Source organism: Antennarius striatus, chromosome 22 (genome assembly GCF_040054535.1).
Source record: "Antennarius striatus isolate MH-2024 chromosome 22, ASM4005453v1, whole genome shotgun sequence".
NCBI lineage: Eukaryota > Metazoa > Chordata > Actinopteri > Lophiiformes > Antennariidae > Antennarius > Antennarius striatus.
This window is the reverse complement of record NC_090797.1, coordinates 15,775,001-15,799,144: the sequence shown is the minus strand read 5'-3', so window position 1 is coordinate 15,799,144 and position 24,144 is coordinate 15,775,001. Positions and strand designations below refer to the sequence as shown.

Below are 24,144 nucleotides of genomic sequence, written 5' to 3'. Positions count from 1 at the left end.
CTGTCCAACAACCACGTTAGCTCAGGACACGTCTGTCCAACAACCACGTTAGCTCAGGACACGTCAGTCCAACAACCACGTTAGCTCAGGACACGTCTGTCCAACAACCACGTTAGCTCAGGACACGTCAGTCCAACAACCAGGTTAGTTCAGGACACGTCAGTCCAACAACCACGTTAGCTCAGGACACGTCTGTCCAACAACCAGGTTAGCTCAGGACACGTCTGTCCAACAACCACGTTAGCTCAGGACACGTCGGTCCAACAACCACGTTAGCTCAGGACACGTCTGTCCAACAACCACGTTAGCTCAGGACACGTCTGTCCAACAACCACGTTAGCTCAGGACACGTCTGTCCAACAACCACGTTAGCTCAGGACACGTCTGTCCAACAACCACGTTAGCTCAGGACACGTCTGTCCAACAACCACGTTAGCTCAGGACACGTCAGTCCAACAACCACGTTAGCTCAGGACACGTCGGTCCAACAACCACGTTAGCTCAGGACACGTCGGTCCAACAACCACGTTAGCTCAGGACACGTCAGTCCAACAACCACGTTAGCTCAGGACACGTCTGTCCAACAACCAGGTTAGCTCAGGACACGTCTGTCCAACAACCACGTTAGCTCAGGACACGTCTGTCCAACAACCACGTTAGCTCAGGACACGTCTGTCCAACAACCACGTTAGCTCAGGACACGTCCAGGTTATCTGAATTCATTGATAACTAAACTGTAGATAACTATTCCCAGTCGTGTTCTGAACTTTATTTATTTGAAGCCGACAAAGAATTACATCTAATATTTTAATTTAGTAGAGAATAAACCCCCGACCTCTTCCTCATCGTGGGTCACGGGGTATTAATATTATATTATATGTTTTATTCTGATTTATTCCACAGTTACATGATATTTTTATTTTTCTGTGTACTTATGTGATAACTGACATATAATCAAGAATGACGTAACTCAAAAAGACGTAAGCTGGGGGTGAGAGGGTTAGGGTTCAGGGTTTAGGGTGAGAGGGTTAGGGTTTAGGGTGAGAGGGTTAGGGTTTAGGGTGAGAGGGTTAGGGTTTAGGGTTTAGGGTGAGAGGGTTAGGGTTTAGGGTTTAGGGTGAGAGAGTTAGGGTTTAGGGTGAGAGGGTTAGGGTTTAGGGTTTAGGGTGAGAGGGTTAGAGTTTAGGGTTTAGGGTGAGAGAGTTAGGGTTTAGGGTGAGAGAGTTAGGGTTTAGGGTGAGAGGGTTAGGGTTTAAGGTTTAGGGTGAGAGGGTTAGAGTTTAGGGTTTAGGGTGAGAGAGTTAGGGTTTAGGGTGAGAGGGTTAGGGTTTAGGGTGAGAGGGTTAGGGTTTAGGGTGAGAGGGTTAGGGTTTAGGGTGAGAGGGTTAGGGTTTAGGGTGAGAGGGTTAGGGTTTAGGGTTTAGGGTGAGAGAGTTAGGGTTCAGGGTTTAGGGTGAGAGGGTTAGGGTTTAGGGTTTAGGGTGAGAGGGTTAGGGTTTAGGGTTTAGGGTGAGAGGGTTAGGGTTTAGGGTTTAGGGTGAGAGGGTTAGGGTTTAGGGTGAGAGGGTTAGGGTTTAGGGTGAGAGGGTTAGGGTTTAGGGTTTAGGGTGAGAGAGTTAGGGTTCAGGGTTTAGGGTGAGAGGGTTAGGGTTCAGGGTTTAGGGTGAGAGGGTTAGGGTTTAGGGTTTAGGGTGAGAGGGTTAGGGTTTAGGGTTTAGGGTGAGAGGGTTAGGGTTTAGGGTGAGAGGGTTAGGGTTAGGACCCCAGGATCTAGACTCTGTGCTGGGCCTGGCCCCGGATACGAGTCCTGACTCAGGGCTGGGTTCCCTACTCAGCACGCTTTCCCACCTGGCGAACCACCGGCCCTGGTGAAGGCGGTGACAGAGGCGTGGGGGCGTGGCCAATCACTCACCTCTGGTTGCAGAGTTGGCAGGCGAAGCAGTCCAAGTGGTAGACGTTCTCCTTGGCCCGCATCACCATCTCAAAGGCTGGGATGAGTTTACTGCAGGCTGCACAGTTCCCTGTTACACCAAACAACCTGACACACACACACACACACACACACACACACACACACACACACACACACACACACACACACACACACACACACACACACACACACACACACACACACACACACAGACTTAGTTATATCTGGTCAATCAGACTTTACAGCTCAATAATACATCAACATCATCGGCGTGGGACATGGAGTTTCCCGTGACGCTCCGGACATTTAGCCCCCCCATCACGTGTCCCATCAACACCAGAGGGGCAGCAAACACCGTCAGAACAGCTGCACCGCTTGTGACTCTGAGTGTGAGTGACAGCTGTCAGCGAGCGTGGTGAACAACCGCCTTAAGCTGCTCTGTCGGAGAGCGTGGTGAACAACCGCCGTAAGCCGCTCTGTCGGAGAGCGTGGTGAACAACCGCCGTGAGCCGCTCTGTCGGAGAGCGTGGTGAACAACCGCGGTGAGCCGCTCTGTCGGAGAGCGTGGTGAACAACGGCCGTGAGCCGCTCTCTCGAAGAGCGTGGTGAACAACCGCCGTGAGCCGCTCTGTCGGGGAACGTGGTGAACAACCGCCGTAAGCTGCTCTGTCGGAGAGCGTGGTTGTAAACCATCATGAGCCGCTCTGTCGGAGAGCGTGGTGAACAACCGCTGTGAGCCGCTCTGTCAGCGAGCGTGGTGAACAACCGCCGTGAGCCGCTCTGTCGGAGAGCGTGGTGAACAACCATCGTGAGCCGCTCTGTCGGAGAGCGTGGTGAACAACCGCCGTGAGCCGCTCTGTCGGAGAGCGTGGTGAACAACCGCCGTGAGCCGGTCAGGCAGACGCTGTCTCTGATCAGTGAGATAAATGGGACGTGGCCCGACAACAGGACTCAGCGGGGCCACAGAGATAAATGGCGCCGGTCGCTCTGCTGCCCAGGGAGCGCCCCATTATTCCTGCTGCTGCTCTGGGACATTAATATGAGTATTCATTAGGGGTTCAGGGCTGAACTACGCAGCGACCTCGACCAGACTACCGCAGGAAAAATATCTGATAACGAAATCATATAACAAAATAACCTATTAGGAAGACTTCTTGAGGCACTTTTAGCCATCGTTGTTAAAATGATAAAACAGCATGCCACTCTCAGAGTCTGTAGGAGATGGCAATCTGATGAATGATCTCAGGGCCGGGGATATGCAGGCTTGTTTATTAACCTTCACAAAGTGTGTTTCCCAGAGGCAACGGAAGCAGATAGATCGTACCCTCATGAATACCTACAGAATTAAGAGCCGCTGTCAACACATCTGGAGACAATGAACGATATCTCTGCTAATGCGGGAGGTGGGCGAAAACAAAAAGAACCAATCTGAAGGATTAGTGTATGATTAAAACAATTGTGACTTCCTCTGAGCGTCTAAATTTAGATTCCTTTGTGAGATCTCGGTCCTTTTTTCTGCAGGAAGGTGCGTTTCTCGCAGTCATTCATCCAAAAACAATAGAAAACCCTGATGTGTTCAGTGTGAGACAATGATTGTGAGTTTTTGAGCACAACAGCTGTGCTTTTTAGGGAATAATGTATTCAGGGTTCATGTGGCAGCTCAGGACAAAGAGCAGATTAAAACAAGATTGAGTCTACTGGTCCTTTTACCTTCATTTATGCTGAAACAACAGGAATAAATATTATTAGACATTTGGACCCATCATCACAGGTGCATGTGTGGAAGCACGGCATCATTTCTACGTTATCGTGAAGTAACCGCAGGGGGTTGGTGCATTAAAATATCAGGCAGGACTTTGAACAGCCGTGTATGTCAGGGGTCCTTCAGAGAAACAACAGTCCCACATAAACAGTCTCTGGATCGGTAATCCGCCGTGAACCCCCATCACTACTGCTCTGTGAAGTGTGTCCACTGTTCACACGTCAGCAGGCCGAGCAGCTCCAGAGGTGATAAACTGTGTCCCACAGACGTTACAAACACGTTATTCCTTTGTTTCCTCCAAACACTTGTCAAGCAGCCATGTTCTAAAACCTTCAGACGTGTCCTGAGGAGCGTCCAGAGAACCATGGAGGAACCGCAGCTCCGGTGGACGGTTCTAAAAGCAGACTCTGGGTGGAACCTCATCATCATGTTCTCTCATGGTCTGCTGTCCAGATCTGCTAGTCTTCACAAAACGCCAGGCCACAACTAAACGCCTCACCATGCCTACTGGCATGTCAAACACCTCACCACACCTACTAGCATGCTAAATACCTCACCACGCCTACTAGCATGCTAAAGTCCTCACCACACCTACTGGCATGTCAAACGCCTCACCACACCTACTGGCATGTCAAACGCCTCACCACTCCTACTGGCACGTTAAACGCCTCACCACACCTACTGGCACGTTAAACGCCTCACCACGCCTACTGGCATGTTAAACGCCTCACCACGCCTACTGACACGTTAAACGCTTCACCACACATACTGGCATGTTAAACGCTTCACCACACATACTGGAATGTTAAACGCCTCACCACGCCTACTGGCATGTTAAACACCTCACCACGCCTGCTGACATGTTAAACGCCTCACGACGCCTACTGACACGTTAAACACCTCACCACGCCTGCTGACATGTTAAACACCTCACCACGCCTGCTGGCATGTCAAACACCTCACCACGCCTACTGGCATGTCAAACGCCTCACCACACCTACTAGCATGCTAAATACCTCACCACGCCTACTGGCACGTTAAATGCCTCCCCACGCCTACTGGCACGTTAAACGCCTCACCACGCCTACTGGCATGTCAAACACCTCACCACGCCTACTGGCATGTCAAACGCCTCACCACACCTACTAGCATGCTAAATACCTCACCACGCCTACTAGCATGCTAAATGCCTCACCACACATACTGGCATGTTAAACGCCTCACCACGCCTACTGGCATGTTAAACACCTCACCACGCCTGCTGGCATGTTAAACGCCTCACCACGCCTACTGACATGTTAAACGCCTCACCACGCCTACTGACACGTTAAACGCCATACCACGCCTACTGGCATGTTAAATGCCTCACCACGCCTACTAGCATGTTAAACGCCTCACCACGCCTACTGACATGTTAAACGCCTCACCACGCCTACTGACATGTTAAACGCCTCACCACGCCTACTGACATGTTAAACGCCTCACCACGCCTACTGACATGTTAAACGCCTCACCACGCCTACTGACATGTTAAACGCCTCACCACGCCTACTGACATGTTAAATGCCTCACCACGCCTACTGACACGTTAAACGCCTCACCACGCCTACTGACACGTTAAACGCCATACCACGCCTACTGGCATGTTAAATGCCTCACCACGCCTACTAGCATGTTAAACGCCTCACCGCGCCTACTGACATGTTAAACGCCTCACCACGCCTACTGACATGTTAAACGCCTCACCACGCCTACTGACATGTTAAACGCCTCACCATGCCTGCTGACATGTTAAACGCCTCACCATGCCTGCTGACATGTTGGTTGACGTGACCTTGTACTCAGAGGAGCCCCAAACACCTTTTGTCCTCTGTCAGGAGACAGTCCTGTTGGATTTAGAGTCAGCTACCAGCTCCTTTTCAAACCTCCAGCTGTGCATTGTGGGTATAAAATGTGGTCCAGCCATCATTGGTACAACTCTGCCCATCTCTCAGCGGTGAATTACTGGATTCCCTTCTCTGGAACATAGAGAGCAGCAATGGACAAGAAAGACAAGAGAAGGGAGCTCAGTGTTCGCTGCTTAAACTAGACGTCGTAGAAGTTGTTCAGGTTGGTGGAACGTCTTCTGACATACCTGACTCAGACAGAGACACCCCAGTGAAACACCGACATCCCACCATCTGAATGCATCGGACAGTGAAAACTTTGTGTACAGGGAGGACATTCAGCAAGATGAAAGAGAACCAATGAACAACCCATAAGCGTGTGTGTTAACCGTGTGTTAACCGTGTGTTAACCGTGTGTTAACCATGTGTTTGCTGGGGGGGCGTGTTTCAGTCGCAGACGTTCACTGAGCTTTCCTGCCGGTACGGCTCACTGGTAGCTTTTTGATGAGGGGAAAACACACCAATTAAATTATTCCACAAGACTTTAGGCCAGTGGACCCCAAAGCCAATTGGACTGTGCCCCCCTTTGAGGAGTGTTGGAGGGGGGTAATGTTGATGCTATGCTCTGCTTTGTTGAGCTAAAGCCTAAATAAAGCGACACCATTACGAAATGATCTCCAACCACAGCCACACCCCCCCCACGGTGGACATCCTAAGATGGCTTCCATGTCAATATTTCATCGTTCAGACGGGGCAATGGGACAGATTCACACAGACGTCAGACAGCAAACCGCTGGGCCGTGACTACCACCGGTGTTTGGTGAGGACTTAATGGTTTAACTGGTTTATCACTCAGAGATGGGCCTCGTGTTCAGACACGACTGCAGGACAGATGACCTACAAGAAGAACCTGCTCCACCCAACACCCTACGACACACTGACAGGAGACGACCGCTCATCTGGGCCAGATGAACGGAGACTATGTGTGAACCACCTGAAACCATTAACAGAAACCATGAAGCTAAACATAAAAGTGTGTGTGTGTGTGTGTGTGTGTGTGTGTGTGTGTGTGTGTGTATGTGTGTGTGTGTGTGTGTGTGTATGTGTGTGTGTGTATTAAAGATTGACAACAATAGACGGACAAAACTATCGGTAAAATAACAGTTTGTTATATATCCTGGTGTATGGAGACGTAAAGTATTGATTTATTACTTTTGGCGCTCAGACAGATGAATTAAAACATGCTGAAGCATGAAGCAGGATCTGCGGTGCGTCTATTAATCAAATACCCACACCGTTGCCCCCGTTGATGACAACAGCTCTGACCTCAGAGGTTAAAACACTCCATGGAACTGGTATTGAGGGGTTGACCCCCCGGTGTGAATGTGTCCTGTGGATGCTGACGGAGATACTAGCAGAGAGAGACGAAGCTGTTTGATGACGTGTTGGGGAATGAACCCTAGATTGTGTTACCCCCACCATGTTGGGCGGGGGCAGACGGTTTTGGGGCTCTGTGCATCAAACTGAGGCGCTGCAGAGCCTCTTTAAACTCATCGACTTGCTGCTACCAGCGGGGGCAACAACTGGTGCTAATTCATTCTGGTGGGGGTTGGGGGGGTATCGAGCGCTGATAGCGCCGCTGCCTTCAGTCACCGTTTAGGATTCCAGTGGCAGCTTTGCTCTTTGCCTCCCCTCCCCTACCACCACCGCTCCCACCCCTCCCACCACTTGAATTGCCCCCGCCTCAGCATGCATTCATCAGATGCTGGATTAGAGTTTGTTTCCTCACCAACCATTGATCATCGGCCCATTACTAGGCAAATGACAGTTAATTACCCACTACATTAACCACCGGGACCCGGGGACCAGGTCCCAGCGCCATCAGTCAACATGATGAATGTGGTGAGTTCAGTAATGCACGGCCGTCCCCGGCCTGCCTGCCACGCCGAGAACAACCCCTGGATCCCACCTCCATGCCCCCCCCCCCAGAAAATCTATGGCAATCTGCATAATTACAGGCTCAGGGTTAATAACAGACAAATGATTTGTTGCATGACGACACGGGGTTTTTAATGGGACGGCTCTTTATCCGTGTGCTGATCAGACCTGTGCGGGGGCCCTGCTGGCGTCCCATTTCAAATGTAATCACACTGAGAAGGAATGAAAGTGTGTGTGTGTCCCTGACGGGACCAGGGTGACCGGGGGTCTCTGACGGGTTTCCCATCGATGCTTCACATCATGATGTTGATGCTTCCACAGAGAAGACGATACTGATGTGAACCACGTCAGACGGGGGAGGGGAGACGGTAGAAGGTAGCAGGTGGAATGCACCCCCCCCCCCCCAGCAGCATATGTGATTGTCAGTGATTAAACAACTCTTAGAGCAGAATGGTTTCCATTAGCGCAGGCCTGATGGGGATCAGACGTTCTCCTTGGGCGCTCCGACTCCATCAGCTCTCATCTGCACCTGGACTCTGATCCGTCCTAATGATGAATTATGGGCTGCTTCTGAGAGAACGGCGACAACGCTGAAGAACGTTCCCTGAACTGTCATCCTGAAGAGCGGCCACAGGAGTGCTGTCCAATTAGAGCCTGTAGAAGCTCCCTGAAAGGCTGAAGCACCTCCCTGTTCCGCACCAGGCCTCTGAAGCTGAGACCAGGAGACACATCACTGACGGCAGCCACCAGCTTCCTCCAGACCGTTTCTAACCCGTCAACACAAGGTCCTGTGCTACGTTCAGGTCCATCTCCCACAACTACCACACGTGACGTCACGTGATTGGTTAATGACGTGTTGGGTCCTCAACGCCAGCAGAGGAACCGCCCTGAAACAGGAAGTCATGTGTTCCACCAGGTAGTCCAGATCCACGGACGAGAGTCTGTGTTGGGGAAATCAGTCCAATCCAGTCTGCAGATCAACAGACAGTGAATGGCACTGATTATGGGATGTTTGTCACTCGTCTTCGTTACCATGGTGAGAACGGGCAGTTTTAACCAGTCTGGCTTACATGTGTAAACTACAAACACTCATCCATCCATCCATCCCTCCATCCATCCCTCCATCCATCTGTCCCAGCTGACACTGGATGTCACAACCAAGAGCTGGAGACCCCAAAGAGAACCCCCACCCACCAGAGAACCCCCACCCACCAGACAGAACCCCCACCCACCAGACAGAACCCCACCCACCAGAGAACCCCCACCCACCAGACAGAACCCCCACCCACCAGAGAACCCACACCCACCAGACAGAACCCCCACCCACCAGAGAACCCCCACCCACCAGAGAACCCCCACCCAGAACTCCCCGCTGCACCACCACGCTGCCTTTGCAACAAGATTCAATGGTTCAGGTGAACCTCATCATCAAACCCGTCTTGTTTTTTTTTTGGGGGGGGGGGGCTGTTAGTCTGAACATGGAATCTATCTCAGCACTGTGTGTACTTCATGATATCTTTGTGTCTGACTTTTATAATTATATATATATACATATATACATATATATATATATATATATATATATATATATATACATACGTATATACATACACACACACACACACACACACACACACACACACACACACACACACACACACACATATATATATATATATATATATATATATATATATATATATATATATATATATATAAATGTTATGCACAGACTCACGGTTCGTCCTGTAAGTTTACAAAAGTGCTTTAAACAGTCTGTTACAGTGTGAGGAAAGGGGGGGGTCCTGGGACACATTAACTGTATCTGAAATAACGTGTTGGATTTTGCCGTCTTACACACATCGACGGCGCTGAACCCACATGTTACTCCATATGGAGGCTGTGAGTTGGACTCCCCCACATCTGCTCCTGTGCACCCCGACATTATCTCTGGCTCTCATTTCATTTCACTTTTTCTGTGTCCTGTCCTAAAAAATGCCCCCCCCCATCACATTCTGTCTCTACAAACAGAGACTAGATTGTGAAATGGGTCCTGCTCATGACTTCAAGAGGTCTTAGTTCTTGTCTGATGGCGGTGCGGCGTCCTTTGATAGCGTCGTCCAATCAGAGGCTGTTCTAAACACACTCACGTTTCCATCAAACCACGTTCCTCCTGTCATTTTGGGGGACGACATGAAGCCACTTTACTGCTGACCCCTCCTTCAGGAAATGTGACCCCTCTCATCTGCACAATTAAGTGCTGGGTGTAAACAGCCCCTCCAGTCTGCGTGACCCTCCCTTCAGACTCAATCATTGGTGACTACCAGCACTCCGTTTGACCTCTTAGCATTTTCAAATTACTTGTGAAAAGCACAATTTAATTACAGGAGCATCAGAACACACACGTTGGTGCGTTGGGGCCCTGTCGCCCAGGTAATGGTGATTGGACGTGTGAAGTGAATTGTGTTGTTAGAAGGTTAATTGCAGCAACTTTCCTAAACGCAATAGAGCAATTACAGGGTGGTGTCGAAGCTTTTAACATTCATGTGCCGTCTCATTAAACTGAAGCAGGCAGAGGCACACAATGATTGGTCCTATTTTCTACCACTTGATCTTTTAAGAAAGACCAACAGACAGCATGAGGTGAATGAGAATTAATAACCATAAGAGATGCAAACTTCACGCACCTCAGTCAAGTACATCATTAATGTTTTTAAAAGGTTTTGGACGACCTGAGCTGGTAATTCATTCCAGCCTCGTAAAAAAGTTCCACACCCCCTAAATTACACTATTAAATTATTATAATAAACATATTTTTATCAACCCATAGACATTTAGCTTTACCTGTGTATAAGTAATTATATATAAGTTAGTCACAAAAACACACAAGCTACGTCTTTACTCCACCAACGAGAATGAGATCCGGTCTCACTGATGTCGTATCCATCCGCCAACACGTGGTAAAGAACGAGATCCGGTCTCACTGATGTCGTATCCATCCGCCAACACGTGGTAAAGAACGAGATGCAGTCTCACTGATGTCGTATCCATCCGCCAACACGTGGTAAAGAACGAGATGCAGTCTCACTGATGTATCCATCCGCCAACACGCGGTAAAGAACGAGATCCAGTCTCACTGATGTATCCACCAACCAACACGTGGTAAAGAACGAGATGCAGTCTCACTGATGTATCCACCCGACAACACGTGGTAAAGAACGAGATGCGGTCTGGGGTGAATCCACCTGCTCCTCTTTTTTGTGTAACTGTGTTAGAGGGTCACCGCATAAATGAGGCTGCAGGACGACTAGAGGCCCCCCTCATCCTGATCCTCATCCTGATCCTCTTCCTGATCCTGATTCTCATTCTGATCCTCTTCCTCATCCTGATCCTCTTCCAAATGCTGATCCTGATCCACATCCTGATCCTCTTCCTGATCATCTTCCTGATCCTGATTCTCATCCTGATCCTCTTCCTCATCCTGATCCTCTTCCTGATCCTGATCCTCTTCCTGATCCTCATCCTGATCATCATCCTGATCCTCTTCCTGATCCTGATCCTGATTCTCATCCTGATCCTCTTCCTGATCCTGATCCTCATCCTGATCCTGATCCTGACCCTCCAGCACACACAGAGGGTTCTACGCTGTCAGGTGACTGAATGAAGCTGTTCGTTCCTCTGCTGACTGACTTGTTGGTCGTTGTCAGCTGGCCAATGGTAAAGAGTGTGTAGCGTTAGCATCACACTGAGCCTCCTTCTAAACAAATCAGGACGTTAAAGGCGCTGCATTCACATCTTAGAGACGACACGAGGCTCAGATTCTGATTGGACCATCACAGTCCTGCACTCCAACCACAAACGGGAACAAAACCCCTCACAGTGACTGAAACGACGGGGCGATGATACGGTAGCATATTCTCACCAGAGCAGCACAGAATACCCAGAAGCCTTTGCTGGAGCGATGCTGCTGCTCTGAGGACTGGCAGGCATCAGCTGGATCAGGACTGGGGGGTTATGGGGGTGTGGGTTGCGACACAGCACTATCTAGCAGTTCCACTAGACCGCCCACTAATTGAGAAGTCGCTCAGGGGTTCAGAGGAGGCCTAACAGCTACGCCCCCCCCAGCCAAACAACAGCTGACAGCGACCAATCAGCAGCATGGAATCCTGTATTCACAGCGCTGCCCCTCCCCCACATGCTGCCAGTCCCCGTCCTCCTGCCCAGCACCCGTCTCCATGTGAACACCCCCCCACGCTAGTGTCACAGGTGTGAGCAGAGGACCAGTCAGGTTCACATCAGGTCAAACACCAGGCTTCACCTCGGAGAGGCTGCAGCACACCCACTGGTGACCCCCAACGCCCACTGGTGACCCCCAACGCCCACTGGTGACCCCCAACACCCACTGGTGACCCCCAACGCCCACTGGTGACCCCCAACGCCCACTGGTGACCCCCAACGCCCACTGGTGACCCCCAACACCTACTGGTGACCCCCAACACCCACTGGTGACCTCCAACACCCACTGGAGACCCACAACACCCACTGGTGACCCCCAACACCTACTGGTGACCCCCAACGCCCACTGGTGACCCCCAACGCCCACTGGTGACCCCCAACACCCACTGGTGACCCCCAACGCCCACTGGTGACCCCCAACGCCCACTGGTGACCCCCAACACCCACTGGTGACCCTCAACACCCACTGGTGACCTCCAACACCCACTGGAGACCCACAACACCCACTGGTGACCCCCAACACCCACTGGTGACCCTCAACACCCATTGGTGACCTCCAACACCCACTGGAGACCCACAACACCCACTGGTGACCCACAACACCCACTGGTGACCCCCAACACCCACTGGTGACCCTCAACACCCATTGGTGACCTCCAACACCCACTGGAGACCCACAACACCCACTGGTGACCCCCAACACCCACTGGTGACCCTCAACACCCATTGGTGACCTCCAACACCCACTCGAGACCCACAACACCCACTGCTGACCTCCAACACCCACTAGTGACCTCCAACACCCACTGGTGACCTCCAACACCCACTGGCAGGATTCGAAATTGCGCCCATTTTGGTCGCATATGCACCCATATTTTTATCATTGTGACTATTAAATATATTTGGGAGCACCGGTGCGACTAGGGGAAAAATCTGGTGCACCTTTTTTGTGAGACGGCGCTCCTACGGTCCTGCCAGGAACCAATGAGAGCGCAGCTGCTCTCCTGGGGGAGGGAGGAGGAACGGAGATGGACGGTGGATGGATGGTCTCTATCGCTCCATCACTGCCTTGCTTTTGGGGGGGTGCTCCTGAAGTCTTTGCTGGTGCTACTAACTTCTACATTTGGGAGCACCAGTGCTACCAAGAAAAAAATTAATTTCGAGCCCTGCACTGGTAACCCCTAACACCCACTGGTGACCCCCAGCGCCCACTGGAGACCCCCAATGCCCACTGGTGACCCCCAATGCCCACTGGTGACCCCCAACGCCCACTGGAGACCCCCAATGCCCACTGGTGACCCCCAACGCTCACTGGTGACCCCCAACGCCCACTGGTGACCCCCCACACCCACTGGGGACCCACAAACCGGGTCCTAACAGACCAGTGGTAGTCTGGTCTGGTGCCTGACGTTTGGAGGTGTTGGTGAGTCTTTTCTAAAGTAGTGATGGAGGTTCACCGTCCAGGAGTGAGCGTCTGTTTGTCCCTTCGTCCACCTTATCTCCCCACAGCAGCTTCACTGGGGGGCCGTCCAGGGGTTGGGGCGGTGTTGGGCTGTGACAGTGTGACCACAGAGGTGGAGACCCAACCGGCTGCTGGAGCTGGCGGACTGGAAACCAGCGTGTCCACTGGCAGAGCCGTTATCACACGCCTGCAGACCAGAGCTGGCAGCCAAACATGTGGTGGCACACGGCAGCAGCGTGTTCCAGGAGAGGCACGGGGCCCGAGCTGCAGGGGCCACAAAGGACCTTTTATACACACACACCATTAATCACGATGACAAAACACAACTCACTGCTGGAGCTGCAGTTCAGCATGAAGACACTAAAATAAACCTGTTATTTCACATGGATGATGACCAGTGACACACAGGACGTCCTGTTTGTCCTCCCTCATCACTGCAGAACCAACACCAACATGGAATCCAGACCAAACGACTTCTTCATCTCCATGGCGATGGGCAGAGGTGTTGGAGGTCCGCCCAGTTCACACCTGAGCCATTGTCAGGCCTCCCTTGAAATAAAAATACTTTGAATGGCAGGTATCTGGGACAATCAGAGTCCTGTAGGACATGTAGGACAATCAGAGTACTGTAGGACATGTAGGACGATCAGAGTCCTGTAGGACACGTAGGACAATCAGAGTCCTGTGAGACATGCAGGACAATCAGAGTCCTGTAGGACAATCAGACTCCTGTAGGACACGTAGGACACTGTTAGTCCGTCAAGGAATGTTCAAGAACACTCAGCTTTTTACCGTAGAGCAAAATATCTTTTGTCTTGGTCGTGCTCTTGACAACAGAGGAAGAAAAGCAGAATTTAACGGGGGTGTACGTAGGAACGTGATGTAGTCCATCTTCTGAACAATCTTCAGGGTTAATGTTTGTTTTCTTCAGGTTCATTCAGGTCTTTATATTTTGTCTCTTCTCCATAAAGAACGTCCCACACAGCAGATTAGACTGGGCCACACTGGAGACCCAAACCTCTCCTTAATCCTCAAATCCTACTGGATCACTGCCTAGGACGAGGAGGGGGGAGGGCATCCATTAATATATGCATGGAAATGACCTGCAGCACTCTGCATAAAGAGGGGGCACCGGGGGTCAACTAGCCCCCAAACCGCATATGGGTTTAATTAAAAAGACAAAGACCAGCATAATTTCCAAGTGGACGCCCACGATAACTTCTCGGCTACGAGGCGACGGCTCTTTCAGCCGCCCGTGTTCCCCTTCCCATCAGGCATTGCAGCATCTCTCCATTCCTTTGATGTCAAAATCTACCATTATTAGGGCCACTGGGGTTAATCTGGAGGAGAGAGCGTATCACATGGGGAGGGCCACACGGGACACGTCTGTGGGAGGAAGCCTGATGTTCCCTGGATGGAGTCCAGTCAGGATGTGAACGTGACCTCTGAATAAACCAACGTGACCCCTGAATAAACCAACGTGACCCCTGAAGACGTGGAACACCTTGGAGCTGATGGTCAGAGTCCTGCTGGACTCCAGCTCTTTAAAAGCTTTGATTTGCTTGAATGAATTGAACACATATGAGTCAATATTCATTACACACACGTTTGCCTGGTCGGGGGGCGTGGTGGGGTTCACCACTGGTCAGGTCAGGTAATGTCCAATACTAGAACGTACCAGTGGTGATGGATGTGCTCAATCACACAAAGCAACTGACTTAATGAATTTTTCATTACCCTGGTTGATATGTGTGCACCAGTGATTAGATAAGGCCCCTGATGAAACATGGAGCTGGGAGGGGGGTATCTGCTGGCCCCTGGGGCCTCATGGTGCTACATACTAATATTAGCATAAGGACTAATACACAGAGGCAAAGACCACGTTACAGCGCTTTACAGAGTCTAGAAGGTTTTCCTGATGTGTACCGGTACTGAGGACAGGGTAAATCACACCTTAATAATAATACAGCTGGGGTATAAATGTGAGAATTAAAGGAACATTTAAAGCAAACGTCACAGTTTGATGAAAGAATTATTCAAGGTTAAAAATCTTAACTGACTTGCAGTAAACTGAATAACGTGTTGAGAAGAAAATGAAGCCATCAACAGATTTAGGGCTGGATTTAAAGTCTCAGTGACAATCAAAATAAGATTCCATTAATGTAACAGTAGACCACCTGAGGTCTTTACTCCACAGGTGTGATAGGTCCTCAGTGAACCCTGTGATTGGCTGACTGACTGACCTCTGCATCATGAGATCAACAACAGTGGCTGAATTAACAAATGTCAAATTTCCAATATCTAATAATGAATAAGTAATTACAAAATTATTACACATTTATGAAGAGGCATTTAGTTCACAAAATATCCAAAAGGACAATGTACTACTCCTGTCAAAAGGTTAGAACGGTGTGAGTAATGTAAATAGAACAGGATGTGAAGATTTTTACTGAACCCAATAGTCAATTGAAAACACAGTGATCCCTCGTTACTCGCGGTTAATGCGTTCCACGACCACTAGTGAAAAACGAAATTCCGCAATATAGCGACAAACTATTGATTTTATCTTGATGTACTACTGATTTCAAAAGTCACATGCTTGTTTCAACGAAAAACACTGAAAAGGTGTGAAACTCTGAAAAAAAACAAAAAACCTGACAGATCCCACTAATGACGACTACAGCATGTCAGTAACATGATTGGATATAAGAGCATCCAAAAAGGGGAAGTCTTTCCTTTCAGAGGTAAAGAAAGGAAAGGGTTAACCACCCAGGCTGACAAATAGTGACACATTTAAGAATAACAATGTAAGATTGTGAAGAGTTTAGAGTCACAGTGGATCCAACCAGATCCCTAGAAATTCTGGCGACACGTCCGGGGTGCACCCCACCTCTCGCCTGCAGCCAGCTGGGATAGGCTCCAACACACCTGTGACCTGTAAGGCCTGCTTTGCTGAAATGACAGGAGAACTGATGACTCCCCCTAGCTGGAGGTGTCCCATACTGACTGGTGATGATCTCCATCCCTGCTCTTCGTGGTGACTCTACCTCCACTGGCCATTTCCAGGTTTACGGAGGAAGCAGCGAGAGCGAGAAGAGAGGAAGGCTGTCGAGAGTTGCAGCCTTGACCTATCGGTATTCTAATAGCCCAGCTCAGCGCTGAAGGTGTGTTTAAAAGTGCCAGTCGGTGACATCTTAATTTTTCACGCACAAAAAATGCGAGTGCTGGGCTCACCGCTCTCGCCATGCATTATTCCTGGATTAAGCAGCACGTCTCCTCGGGGGGGTTGAAGGTATTGTTTTACAACACACCCAGCTGCGGCCTACTTGCCTCGCCTGGGGTTCTTTTCAAGGAGTTGTCTTGGGTGAACCCTCTCTCTGGCAGTTAATAATAACATGTGCCATGGAATGGTTCACCTCGTAGCACCGATGTCTCCTAGTTGCTGAATGTATGTACCTCATTCAGAGTCTCCAGGGGGTGGGGGACAGGGGGGAGGCAGTGGGAGAGAAGAGTGGGTGTCTCTGAGGGGGGCTGGAGCTGAAGGAAGCCAACAAACACAAAACACACCAAACAAGCTCCATCCGTGTGTATGATTTTGTTTTAAAGGAGTGGATCCTCTCCTCCACATCTGTCCAGGAGTCACTCTTGTGGAGATGCTTGCTTCGGTCACATGACTACCTTCTTAAAGGGGCCGCTCCGGCCGCTAACACAGAATACATTACTGCTAAATTGAAACTCCCAAGCTAGCAGAACCCACAACAAACGCTGGCGTGACGAGGACGCTGCTAGTAAAGTTGATTTACTTTTACTGTATTATATTTACAATAAAATAGTTTTTGTGCTTGTGGTATAATTTTTTTGTTGTATTTATCCATCACACCTTAAAGGACTGTCTGTGAAGATATTGTCTGACATTAAAACGGTCCGTGGAGAACAAAAGGTTGGAGACCAGTGGACTAGACTGATGGAGAGCCTGAGTCCCAGAGGGTGGAGACTTATGAGGAAGACAGATAAAACTAAGTATTCTCAGCATTGGACTCACATGAAGACGCTAGCAAACGAGACCCTTCCTACAGGCGTAGTACTCTACAGCACTAAACCAGCGGAGGCAGGACTCAGTCTGGGGCCTACGTGAACTGACCACCAAACTAACCCCTAAAACACTCTTGGGAGATACTCAAGACTACTTTTTCAGGACCAAATAAATATTCTGTCCCCTGCAGTATCAGTTTACCAACTTAACTTTAGGGCATGGTTGTATGAGGATTAGACAATCTGGATGGACAAACAATCTCACACGTGTGGATAGTGCTACATGGTGCAGCTGCACAATGGTACAGGCACGTCCCTTAAAAGGACACCAGGGACAACTGGATTCTGGTCACTGAGGACACATTTAAACCCAGGACTGGTAAACATGGACTTACTTCATAAGCTGAGAGTTGATCTGTCTGGTCTCACTGCTTGCAATGAGCCAGTTGGGTGACACAATGGGGGACGTGACGGTAACCATAGTGGGTCTTCCCACATTCTTTAATTAAGGGAACCAAAACAAACATTTTGCAAAGAAATCTATTTTTTCAACACTACTCTCAGTCACAAGTTTCCCCACTGTGGGACAAATAAAAGGTTATCTTATCTTATTGCAATATTTACCTGTGGACATCTTCATGTACAATTTCATTGGACAGTACTTGACTCTAAGATGTTACATTACACATCAGTGAGTACAAGTTAAAACAACATTGTTATGCTTGTTCTGTCTGATCTTCTGCTACACTTTGACTGCTGAGCAACAGGAATCTGGTGTTATTGACCAGATCCCTGCTGAGGGCATTCTTCTGCCCTTCAGCGTTAGCTGGGACAACAGCTGAACATCTGCGCTAGTCATTAGAGAGAAGCTGGCCTGAATCTTTCAGCCTGCAGAGAGTCACAGAGGGGAGAACTGATGACAAACTACACCCAGCTTCCTGCAGACATCCCAGGAGCCCTGCTATTGTCAAGTGTGTATGATGTTATGCAGTGGCTACGCTGAAATTACAGATTTTCAGCTCTTTGTGGTGCTGTTTCCAATCCATCAATGCTTTAATAATGGCTGGACTGGCTGGGGGTACAGTACACTCAGTGGGACGAGCCTATGTGTAAGAAGAGCACTAAGCTGTATCTAAGCCTGATATTCCTAATGAATTGTGTTTTAATTAGCGCCCCATTACTCACTCTACCACTGACTACTCGTTTGTTGTGCTCTTTTACTTTGTGTTTGCAGTGGCTATTTCAACAGCCAATCAGAGCACATGAATGAAGCATTCAGTGCTTCTGACACCATCATCAGTGAACCTTCTTCCAATTCACAGTTAGCAACTGGATTCATAAATAGAGTGACTGTGTTTGAATTTAAGGCGCCCTTGAGTTAATGTATACTGTAAGTATATACTGTATTAATATACTTGTGTGATATATGTATAATTATAATGCTTCTATAGCAGGCTATCATTTCGCTTTAAATTACGCAGTTAGCGACACGTAGCGCTGTGTGGAACACAGTGAACACACTGACAGCAGCAGTGGTGCTACAGGAGTTCTTCTGGAGTCCTTTGTGCTCAGAGATTCCAGAAAACCAAAACCGAGAACATGAACAGTTTGTTCCACTCTTTGTGACTGCTCTTTGTTGAACGCTTTCTCTCTGTTGTACAGAATTACAGTCATGAATGGGACGCGTGCTGGGATCTGACAGAGGAACCAGGATGACCAACTGGATGCATACCGATCCTTCATTGGTGACCGAGTGGAAACTGGTCTCAACCACATCAGCAGAACAACACAATGTAAGTGATTCAGGGGTCAGGTTTATAAGTACATGTAGTCCTCAACTTACAAACATCCAACTTATGAACATTCAGCGAGATACGAACAAACGTGCACCGCCATATCGGACTATCGTCCTGCAGTTCCCCTTTCTACCTCAACCCCCGTGGGGGGGATGATAAAACCAAGCTAGTGAAGGTAGTGGTAGTGGTGACTACCTGTGATGACAACTCTGACCCACAGTAACTCCTCCCTCCTCTGACCTCACTCTGAACCTCTGGTCTCCAGCCTTTGGTTCTCCACGGTTTTACGTCAGACTATATTTCCACAGACTGTCCTTTAAGTTGTGGCGGATGAAAACAATAAAAAAAAATATAACCAGCATAAAAACTGATATTTATCAGGTTTCTTTTTCTCTGAAGTCATGGGTTCTTTATCTGTCTACTCATTGGTTCTTTTATTCTGCACAAAGAAACTTTCAAAAACGATTTGTTAGTTTTGCTAGCCTGGGAGTTTGACCAAGCTAGCACCCAAGGGTTGGAGTCTAAAGGTAAGTCACATTAATGTACTACAGGTTTTTATTTATTATGTGTTGTTTTAATGTCCTGTAATTGTTTCTGGTCAGTCTGAAGAAAAAACACTTTAGTATTTAGAGTAACGACTTACGAACAATTCAATGTATGAACAACCTGTAGGAACCAGCTGTGTTCATAGGTTGAGAACAACCTGTGGTCTCATCATATCGGTGCAGGAGGGATGGATGGATGGATGGATGGATGGATTGGATGATTTTTATTCCAGTCCTCTCCATAAAGAGGAACACACGAATCCAGTAATAAACAGACGAGCTTCACACACTGAAGCTTTTCCATTCACTCCCTGCTTCAGATAAAGCCTGACCTGATGCCACACCTGAGACGACGACACACAAACTGACAAAGCCTCATCGGCCCAGCATGAGACGACCACAGATGTATCTGTAATTTACATTTAACGTGAGACGACTAACAATAAATCCATCATTTACATTTATATTCCTGGTTTGTCAGGTGACTGGCCGACAGGTCGGCGCTGGACGGCGAGGTGTTCCAGTGAACCGTGCTCTACATGCTGTTATCTCTCACTGATAGCCAGCTTTCAAACACATTCATAAATGCAGCCATGTTGACGGCTCTGGACCCGGCGTGCATTTACAATCTGAGTAAAACCGCTGTAGAGGAAAATTGAAGTTGGCTTAAAAATGAATGAATAGATTGATAAATAAGTGTTCTCTGCTGCTGTCTTTAAAATGGATGCTAGAATTTACAGTTTTCCATTAACTGATGCCCAACAGCTTTTCCACGCCTGCACCCGGCCTTGGAGCGTGTGTGTGTGTGTGTGTGTGTGTGTGTGTGTGTGTGTGTGTTGCTGTATTCAGAACATTTAAACGTGTCGGGCTGCTCGCCCCTCTGGGCTTCACACATTATCACTCTGTTCCCAGGAAGTCACACATCAGCAGAAACAGAGGCGTCCACCGTTATTATTACCATCAACACAGGATCACCGGCTGGTCAGGACACACACACACACACACACACACACACACACACACACACACACACACACACACACACACACACACACACACACACACACACACACAAAGTTTCATCACTTGGATGCTGGAGCTCTTCTTCATGTGTTGTGTGTTGTTACACAGCATGTGTTAAACTCTAGGCCCGGGGGCCAAATGTGGCCCCGGATCATTTTATGTGGCCTGAGAGCATAAAAGGTCAGAGTGTCTAAAATAAATAGGTCAGAAGTGTTGTTTGACCATAAACTGTATTTACCACGATGCAGTAGTTAATGTCCTAACTTGTGTCTGATGTTATTTTTCTTTATTGATTGAATTCAGTTATTTAACATTAAGGAGTAGTTACATTTAGTTACATTACACTGAGTTACATTTAGTTAAATTATTTACATTAAGGAGTAGTTACATTTAGTTACATTACACTGAGTTACATTTAGTTACATTTATTAGTTACATTAAGGAGTAGTTACATTTAGTTACATTACACTGAGTTACATTTAGTTACATTTATTAGTTACATTAAGGAGTAGTTACATTTAGTTACATTACACTGAGTTACATTTAGTTACATTTATTAGTTACATTAAGGAGTAGTTACATTTAGTTACATTACACTGAGTTACATTTAGTTACATTTATTAGTTACATTAAGGAGTAGTTACATTTAGTTACATTACACTGAGTTACATTTAGTTACATTTATTAGTTACATTAAGGAGTAGTTACATTTAGTTACATTACACTGAGTTACATTTAGTTACATTTATTAGTTACATTAAGGAGTAGTTACATTTAGTTACATTACACTGAGTTACATTTAGTTAAATTATTTACATTAAGGAGTAGTTACATTTAGTTACATTACACTGAGTTACATTTAGTTACATTTATTAGTTACATTAAGGAGTAGTTACATTTAGTTACATTACACTGAGTTACATTTAGTTACATTTATTAGTTACATTAAGGAGTAGTTACATTTAGTTACATTACACTGAGTTACATTTAGTTACATTTATTAGTTACATTAAGGAGTAGTTACATTTAGTTACATTACACTGAGTTACATTTAGTTACATTTATTAGTTACATTAAGGAGTAGTTACATTTAGTTACATTACACTGAGTTACATTTAGTTACATTTATTAGTTACATTAAGGAGTAGTTACATTTAGTTACATTACACTGAGTTACATTTAGTTACATTTATTAGTTACATTAAGGAGTAGTTACATTTAGTTACATTACACTGAGTTACATTTAGTTACATTTATTAGTTACATTAAGGAGTAGTTACATTTAGTTACATTACACTGAGTTACATTTAGTTACATTTATTAGTTACATTAAGGAGTAGTTACATTTAGTTACATTACACTGAGTTACATTTAGTTACATTTATTAGTTACATTAAGGAGTAGTTACATTTAGTTACATTACACTGAGTTACATTTAGTTACATTTATTAGTTACATTAAGGAGTAGTTACATTTAGTTACATTACACTGAGTTACATTTAGTTACATTTATTAGTTACATTAAGGAGTAGTTACATTTAGTTACATTACACTGAGTTACATTTAGTTACATTTATTAGTTACATTAAGGAGTAGTTACATTTAGTTACATTACACTGAGTTACATTTAGTTACATTTATTAGATACATTAAGGAGTAGTTACATTTAGTTACATTACACTGAGTTACATTTAGTTACATTTATTAGTTACATTAAGGAGTAGTTACATTTAGTTACATTACACTGAGTTACATTTAGTTACATTACACTGAGTTACATTTAGTTACATTTATTAGTTACATTAAGGAGTAGTTACATTTAGTTACATTACACTGAGTTACATTTAGTTACATTTATTAGTTACATTAAGGAGTAGTTACATTTAGTTACATTACACTGAGTTACATTTAGTTACATTTATTAGTTACATTAAGGAGTAGTTACATTTAGTTACATTACACTGAGTTACATTTAGTTACATTTATTAGTTACATCTGGCCCTTTGAGGACAGCCGTGATGCTGATGTGGCCCCCGGTGAAGATGAGTTTGACCCCCCCTGTGACAGAGGATCACTGGTGTTTCTCTGATGGGGGGCAGTCACTTCAATGGTGCTAACAGACCCTGAATTAACCCTGCTTACGTTGACAGTAATAACGTGCTCCCTCCCCCCACCACTTAGAGGAACGTGACTGTGAGACGGAGACAGAGGACTAACTGTCACCCCCCCCCCCCCCGCTAACCTGGCCACAGACAGATAACAGCAGGTAGCAGTAATACTAGTAATATAACAATACTATGTTATTATTTACCATTTCAGTTTCCCTGTGTGCCTCAGGAACCGGCCAATGAGGGCTCTGCTTTTCATTCTGATGCTCAGCAGGCTGGAATACACACTTCCACAGCGGGCATTAACTGGTGCTGGTTTATTTATGCCCCCCATCAAACGAAAACGTCTTCATCTGCACGGTGTGGGGGAAAGTCCATTTTTGACATTTCTATTTTGTGAAACAACAGCAGAAAACTAAAATAAAAGCACCAGAGGTTTAGTAGAGACACCAGGAACACCTGATGTGGAGCAGCTCCAGAGCTGCAGGTAGAGCTGAAGCCACCAGCTCACGCAGCACAACCACAGCCTCCAGCAGCATCACCGACCACTGCCTGTCAGAGTTAACCTGAAACACAGTCACAGCTTCCTTATTTATTAGTAATCAATTGTTTCACATACATGAACTGATCAACTGCCTTCGCTCACATTATCACCTGTTAGTAGCGGATCAACATCGACCGGGAGCACTGTCCACCATCATCATCATCATCATCATCATCACCACCAGCATCATCATCACCATCACCATCATCATCATCATCATCACCACCAGCATCATCATCATCACCACCACCATCATCATCACCACCACCACCACCACCATCATCATCATCATCACCACCACCACCATCATCATCATCATCATCATCATCACCACCAGCATCATCATCACCATCACCATCATCATCATCATCATCACCACCAGCATCATCATCATCACCACCACCATCATCATCACCACCACCACCACCACCATCATCATCATCATCACCACCACCACCATCATCATCATCATCATCACCAGCTTCATCATCATCATCACCACCACCACCACCACCACCATCATCATCATCATCACTACCACCACCATCATCACTACCACCACCATCATCATCATCACCACCACCATCATCATCATCATCATCATCATCATCACTACCATCATCATCATCATCATCACTACCATCATCATCATCATCACTACCATCATCATCATCATCACCACCACCACCACCACCATCATCATCATCACTACCATCATCATCATCATCATCATCATCACTACCATCATCATCATCACCATTATCACAATCATCATCATCGTCATCATCATCACTACCATCATCATCATCATCATCACCATCATCATCATCACTACCATCATCATCATCATCATCATCACCATCATCATCATCACTACCA

The 24,144-nt window shown here is 47.1% G+C and overlaps 1 protein-coding gene across 3 annotated transcripts in view; it reads right to left on the bottom strand.

Moving 5' to 3' along the window:
- The window catches only part of lmo3 (LIM domain only 3), a 39,344-nt gene that overhangs the window by 9,336 nt on the left and 5,864 nt on the right, over nt 1–24,144 (bottom strand). For all 3 annotated transcript variants that reach the window (XM_068307473.1, XM_068307471.1, XM_068307472.1), the window contains exon 3: nt 1,913–2,038. In XM_068307473.1, the coding sequence (XP_068163574.1) occupies nt 1,913–2,038 (126 nt within the window). The remainder of the gene's footprint in view (nt 1–1,912; nt 2,039–24,144) is intronic.